The 7,197-nt window shown below is 53.6% G+C and overlaps 1 protein-coding gene across 1 annotated transcript; it reads right to left on the bottom strand.

Moving 5' to 3' along the window:
* Positions 1-1,391: 1,391 nt before the first annotated feature.
* On the bottom strand, positions 1,392-1,827 carry LOC127031526 (corticoliberin-like). Its single transcript, XM_050918438.1, has one exon. The coding sequence runs from the start codon at positions 1,809-1,811 to the stop codon at positions 1,392-1,394; it is 420 nt and encodes a 139-aa protein (XP_050774395.1). The 5' UTR covers positions 1,812-1,827.
* Between the last annotated feature and the right edge of the window lie 5,370 nt (positions 1,828-7,197).

Below are 7,197 nucleotides of genomic sequence, written 5' to 3'. Positions count from 1 at the left end.
CCAGGGCTACATGTAATGTGCAAAGAAATGTACATGTAAATAAAACCCAAAGCGGACGCACACTCACTGCCTGCCTGTATCGGTGCTAGTGGCGGCGGATAGGGACTGCGGCAGCTAGCTTGATTCTGCACCGTCAGGAAGCAGAAAGTGAAGGACTCCAGGAGTCTGCTGCGTGTGTTTCGGGCAGCCCAGGATTGGAGAAATGGGCATGAAGGGAAGGGAGGTTGCCAGAGTAGGGTGGCTTTGAGGCAGCCCTGGGTTTCAGCAAGGCATAGTCTTCTGGCATCACGTCGGGGATTTTGCCTGAAATCTTGAGGATGGTGGTGGCAGGTGGAATTAGATGCTAGTTGAAAAGCACTTGGCGTCCCAGCGTCTCACTGGGAGAGCAGATAGGACATCCCAGCGGGGGCTGCCCCAGGCTGGGGCGGGGGCTCTTTGGCAGCCTTTCGCTGTAGTTTTCCAGTTAGCTTTTGGGGGTAAGTCTCTGCATCTGGGAACGTGTCTTTCTAAACAAACACCTCCCCCGCCCCCTGACAGAGGACACCCTGAGCTCACCCAGCTCTGCTTTGGGTAGGCGCAGTGTCCTGTGTTGTGCAGCTGCTGGCAGCGGGACCACGGGGGGCTGGCGCCAGAGCTGGTGCCAGGGAGCATAGAACCAGGGCAGATGTTGGTTTTGGCTGGGCAAGGCTCCCTGCCCCGGCCAGCGCTGCCTGCCTGGGGCGCAATCTGGGACTCGGCTCACTCTGGTTCTGAACAAGGGTCGTGCGGAGCCAATGGAACACCGGAGTCAAGCCGGGTCTGAAATGCCAACAAATTAGTTTCAGTGTAAATCCAGCCCCTGTAGCGGGTTCGAACCTGTCTCCCTAGGAAAAGGTCTCCCCCCCCCCTTTTTGACCTCCTTGGGGGCAGCCCTGGGGAGCCCCCCCTCCGTGCGTCCGCAGCACCTCAGGGCGCTGCTGTGAGAGGCCGGCCCTCCCCCGGCATCGTGTCTGCGGCAGGCTCGGAGGCTCCAGCCGGGGCCAGCAAGGGGCCGGCGGGCGTTAAGCGAAGCAGGCTTGTTAAAATAGAGTTTATTGCGAGCTCGCCCGCGGCGATGCTTTAATCCACGCACACAGAGAACACAGCTAACCGCGGCGCGGGACGGAGCGAGAACCCACCTGGCCCCGTGGGACGCACACCTGGCAGGGACCCCCCGCCGCCCCAAGAGCGCAGGAGGAGCAGGGGGGTTATACCGCCCCTGCTCCTCCTGCCCCCGCGCTCCGGGTCACCTTCGCGCCCCAGCGCTTCAGGGGCGCCGGACTGATCCCCCCCTTGACACTTGTTACTAGAATAAATTTAAATGTTCAACCTAAAAACACCCCCCACCCCTGCTCTGCGCCCCCCGCCCGCCCTCACTTCCCTATGTTCCGCAGCAGCATCTTATTGCTCAGCGCTTTCTGGGCCAGTCTCTCCCCCCGGGACATCTCCAGGAACTCCCGCAGGAGGTGGAAGGTCAGGTCCAGGGAGTTGGGTCTGCCGTCTTTCCGCCTGGAGGAGTGGGGCGATCTCTCCTTCCTTCGCAGCTCCGAGGGGCCCTCCGCGTCCCCGGCCCCGCAGGGCCCCAGCGGTCTGTGGAGAGAGGGGGGGCCCGCTGAAGGCACCAGGGGCTTGGCCCCCAGCCGCGGTCTCCGCGGCCACAGTTCCCAGGCTGGATCGGTGACTGGAGCGAACTGCGGGGCAGCTCCCCGGGGCCGCTCCAGCGGGGCGCCCTTCTCCGACGGGAGAAACAGCAGGACGAGGACGGAGGCAGCCGAAACCATCCGGATCCTCATAGCCTCTGCTTGTGGGGCTGGGCGCCTGCAAGGAAAGCCGCGGGGCGGTTACCCAGAGCCAGCGGGCAGCCCCGACCCAGGTGCCTTCCCCATGCGAGCCGCATCGCGCTCCCGGAGCTCGCAGCCCGCATCCATCCCTGGGGCTGTTCCCCGCGCGCCCAGGAGCCAGCCCTGTCCCCAGTAGAAACTCCCCCACTTCTCCGCCCCCCTCAGAGCCAGGCTCCTAAGGCTCGCCCCAGCCAGGGCAGAGGAGCTGTCACCCCGCGCGGCTTTGGGAGATCTCTGCCAGGCCCGCCCCCCCCGTGCCCCCCAGCCCTGCCTGGGGGGTCCCAGCCACCCCAAAGCTTCGGTTCCAGCTCCCAGGGAGAGGCGCCGCTTTCCTTTCCCGCTTGCTCAGCTGCGGCCGCTGGACTAGGAGCTTCGGGAGCAGGAGGGAGCCAGGGCGCGCCCCGCATGGCCCTCGGGGAGGCTGGAGGGCTGCAGCCCGGCCAGAGTCCCCCCGTCTGCCGGGCACAGCGCGGGGGACTCACAGTTGCGGGTCTCTGGAGAATTCAGCCGCTGGTCCCAAGCGCAGCAGGTGGCAGGATCCCCCTACACATCAAACCCATTGCGAGCCATCCAGGCAGGGCTATATATACCCCCGCCGCCCCCAGGCCCCCCCCGCCACGTGACGGGCGGCTCGGCTCCTCGGGCGTGTGTTTGGGGGGGCACAGATCTACCCCCCCGGATCGAGGAGCCGCTGGAATCGTGACGTGCTGGGGAAGGGGAGCTGGGCTCCCGCGGGGGTGGGGGGCGGATCGCCGGGCTGCACTGGGGGAAGGGGGGCGCTGATGGATGGGGGGGGGGGTTAATTAGCGCAAACATCTGCCTGCGCAGGGAGGCGGGCGCCGGCCTACGGCGCTGGAGCTGTCCCAGGTGCTGACTAGGGTGACCAGACAGCAAGTGTGAAACATCCAGCGAGGTGGGGGTAATAGGAGCCTATATAAGAAAAAGCCCCAAATATCGGCACTGTCCCTATAAAACCAGGACATCTGGTCACCGCGGTGCTGACAGGCCAGAGGGTTGTTCCCAGGAGGATCCTGGTTCGTGGGTTCCCAGCGTGTGGCCCTCACAGCAGGGAGAGGCTGGGGTGGGACAATAGGGGGTCTGGGGGAGCGCAGAACCGAGCAAAGTGGCGTTTTGTGTTTGTTGTCTTGGATAGTCCACCTGGGGGGGCAGGCTGCCTCTGTCTGACCTACACAGCAGCCGCTTTCTCTGCCCCCTTTCCTTAACAAATACACTGGTACCCACCTCTCTCTCCCCATCCCCACCCCAACATTCAGTGCCGAAAGTCAGGCCCTGAATTCCCTTCATGGGCACTCGAAAGGGGCCTGGTTTTCCACCCTGCATTGGAGCCCATTGTGTATTTAGTGCTTTTGCAAAGAAGCTACTGAGTTTGAAGGAGTCTGGCTAAGGATTTGGGGGCTCAATTTTAGGCATTCTTAAAAAAATCTGTACCTCTACAGCCCCCCCCACCATGCTGCTATGTCAGTGCATGTGTTGGGTATGCACAGGGGTGTGTGTGTGTGCCCTGCAATAGAACAAAAGGTCAATATTATTTCTCTCTCTCTCTGCCTCTGTGCCCAGTAAATGTTGGAGCCTGCCCACTAACATGACCTGCCCACTACTACGGCCTGCATTGGATTAAGCCAGTGGTTCTCAACCTATTTACCACTGTGGGATGCATATGCAGCTCTCTGTCTGTTATGTGGGCCCTATCCACACAATAGCTCTACTACCTGTCTGGCCCTGAGCATGCCACATGGGCTGAAGTTGTTTGCTGATTGGGCTGCAAGCTGTCCCGCCAGCGGTAGGTCCAGAACCACTGGACTAAGCAATGAAGCTTTGCAGATTTAGTTGGGTAAAAATGTGAGCTGAGGTGTCTCTTTCATAAATTGTGAAGCTAAGTGATTTACCTGACTAGTGTGGCTGCAATTCTCCTGTTAGAGTGATTCATTTTATGAGCTCATGGAGATTAAAACTTCACTTATGCTCTTGAAAGCAATTTTCCTCCTTTGGCTATGTACAGAGGTAAATACTTTTCTTTGCCTAATCACCCACCAATGTATATGCCTCTTAATGCAAATTGTGGCTTGCAGGGTGGTCTCACACACACGCACGCACGCACGCACACACACACACACACACAAATTCTTGCCATGCCAGAGCTTGGCTGCATGGAAAGAAGCACCATCCTTTAGGCAACCCAATGTGCAGGCTCATTTTGAAGACAAGAGGGAGGCTGCTTTCTTGCTATTCATTCAAAATATTCTAAGCAGAGTTTGCCTGCCTGTCTGCCTGAACACCACTGCCTGAAACCCATTCAAATGCAAACTAATTTTAAAGCAACAGCAAAGAGTGTAATCCGCCAGAGAATGAGACTGCAATGTAAATTTCATCTTTCCCACTTTCCCTTTATTGGAGTTCTTTGGTATCTGCTCCTTCGTTAGTTTCAGTTATTATCCAGGGCTGTAATTTAGGGTGCTCAGCTTGAGACTGATTTTCAGAAAGTGCTGGACAGCCCCTTCCCCCCAGAATCAGGCCCCCCCTTTAAGCTGTCTCAAGTCTGGTACCCAAAATTAGCAGTCACTTTTGAAATCTTGGCCTTGCACAATGAAGAGTCCAAAGGCAGCTCTGTTAGCTGGTCCAAAGAGGGAGGCCTACCGAGGGCCACAGACAGCCAGCTGTACCATGAATTGTCACGTTTTTTCCTGGTGTGGATCACGTGCCAGAAGATGGAGGCCTCCCTTCCCATTTGTGGCCATCTCCCCTCTCATTGACAACTGAATAACATCCCTCTGGCAACTACAACAGTTACTCACATGGCAAAGTCACTTCAGGAAAGTATTTAGGGAGAGGTTTTCAAGGACACACATAAAAGCCAGGCACTCAGCGCCCAGGGGGAGTGGGTGTGGAACTGCCCTTCCTGCCTTTGAAAAATCTCCCCCTTAATCTCTTTTTAGCTTCTTTATGCCGTTTAGCAGCTAGAAACAAGAACTGTGTCACCAGCCATCTCTCCATGGACCACAATCCAGGGGATCGAATGGTGGCTTTCTGATTTGGACATATATAGGGATAATATACAGAGTCCTCAGTTCTGGAAGGGATATTAAACCTTGTGCTTCAGGGATTAAGACAATCTCTAATGTAAGGGGACCAGAATGAGACCTAAGGTAGCAGATAGATTATCTCACATCTGCTACTGTGAGGTTCTTAGGTATTCCTCTGAAGCATCTGGTGCTGGCCAGAGATGGGACACTGGGCTAAATGCACTGTAGATCTGATACAGCCTGTGAGTTCCCGATCCACTTTCTTGTCAAGCAATATTAGGATCTGACGTAAGTTTAGTCAAAAAATGTGAATGTCTCCCTTTTCTGTTTGAATGTGAGGCTCAGAGCTCTAGAAATGGTGTCTGTGAGAGAAAGAGAGGCTGAGTCCCATTTGGGTTGTGATCAGGATTGTAAACTGAAGTCAAAGCTTTGATGGGTCTTCTGAACATAGAAAGAGTTAACAAGAGAACACATTTCACCTGGTTATGGGTAGCACCCTGTCTCACTCAGATAATAAAGGCCAATCTACAGTGATTACACCTTATAAAATGCAATTCTCCCTAGGCAGACGTAATGACAAGTAACAGACACAGATAACAACTGCTACTGTATGAAGGCATCATCTATAGGAACTCCTAGTATAATGGAACCGAGCAATCATTCATAATGGCATCTTGCCGCTATCATTACCTAAAGAAAAGGAAGATCTGGTGATAGAAGCCTTTTATCTTCATTCTCCCTCCTGGTTTAAATGCAAGGTGCTGTTCTGTACAGATTGCCCGCGTCTTTCATAATGTTTCGCCTTTTTCTTTGTGTGATATCCGATTCTGCGAATGGTACAGAGGAGGCCTGAAAGTTAAATAATTGATATGGATGGTTATTCCTGAGGGCAAATGCTCCCGTGACAAATTTATGACATTTAGCAAGTTCTTAGTGTCATAAATGAATGGAGATGCCCATAGATAAGAGTCACCTGCAATCAGACGGGTTGATTCTGCCAACACTTACACATGCGAGTAACTTTACTCAAATGAACAGTCCCAATTAAATTAATGGCACTACCTGCATGTGTAAAGTTACTCAGATGCACAAACATTGGCAGGCTCAGGACCCTAGTTTGTCTGATGTAATTACATTTGCCAAGGGGCAGTACATAGTGACACTTGAAGTTCAAATTTATTTTCTAGGTTTTATTTTGTGTAGATGCTCAAAAGCTGTGAAAACAGCAAAGAGTCCTGTGGCACCTTATAGACTAACAGACGTTTTGGAGCATGAGCTTTCGTGGGTGAATACCCACTTCATCAGATGCATCTGACAACGTGGGTATTCACCCACGAAAGCTCATTCTCCAAAACTTCTGTTAGTCTATAAGGTGCCACAGGACTCTTTGCTGTTTTTACAGATCCAGACTAACACGGCTACCCCTCTGACACTTGAAAAACTGTGAAGAAACAAGTATTAGGATGATTAAACCATCTATTCTCCTGAGAAAGAAGTGTCAGAATATCTTCTAAGTCTGCAGTTGTGGGTCACTGGGTTTTTTTTTTCTTTTTTGCCATTCAAATTGCTTTTGTGGGGAAGAAGTTGCAGCTGAGATGAGAACATTTTATAACTGATTCTAAAATGAAACCATAGTATTTTTTTCTCTTTTTGAGAGGAATGAGCTAGTCTAAGGGCCCAGCATTGAGCACTGGACAGGCAGACCCCCCGTAGCTGCAAAGAAGACCATGGACAGCAGTGGACCTCTGTGCAGGATCAGGCCCTAAATTAATTCACTAGCAGAGGGTCCTGCTGAAATCATAAGTGTGAGATGGAGCATTTCCCGCTTTTCTGTGATTAGCTCTCCCTCACTCCCCAGTGCACCTGGAACTGAAACCAGCAGGGAGCTGGCTGTTGGGACAGTGGGCTCTGGTTCCTCCTCTGAGTGTGACAGCAGTTCCCTGTCCCGCTCCAGCTTGCACCTTACGCTGTTGTGCTTTTTGGTTCTGGCTCTTTGGGGAACAAGTATGGCAAGGAGGGGTGTGAAGGGAGTCACCAAACTGCAGGCCTGGTGTTTCATTCGTATGCTTGTTTATGAGAAGTAGTGTAGCCCCTGCAGAGTGAGTAGTGGGGAAGTTGAAGATTTTTTTTTTCTTTTAAATGGTGGTTCTGGAGATGGATGAATTTCCCAGGTGTCAGGTTGCAGCATTGCTCCAGATTCAAAAGGGGGCCAGCTGGCTGGTGCCGCTCTGTGAATGGATGCAGCCAAATCTGTCTCAAATCTAGATTCGGCCAGAGACACTGATGGCATGTGTAGC

The sequence above is a fragment of the Gopherus flavomarginatus genome, chromosome 11 (genome assembly GCF_025201925.1).
Source record: "Gopherus flavomarginatus isolate rGopFla2 chromosome 11, rGopFla2.mat.asm, whole genome shotgun sequence".
Taxonomy (NCBI): Eukaryota; Metazoa; Chordata; order Testudines; family Testudinidae; genus Gopherus; species Gopherus flavomarginatus.
The sequence above is the reverse complement of the archived record's forward strand: the minus strand, read 5'-3'. Positions and strand labels throughout refer to the sequence as shown.

Excerpts from the sequence above, each read along its gene's own strand:
- LOC127031526 (XM_050918438.1), bottom strand. The coding sequence starts at position 1,811 with ATGAGGATCCGGATGGTTTCGGCTGCCTCCGTCCTCGTCCTGCTGTTT.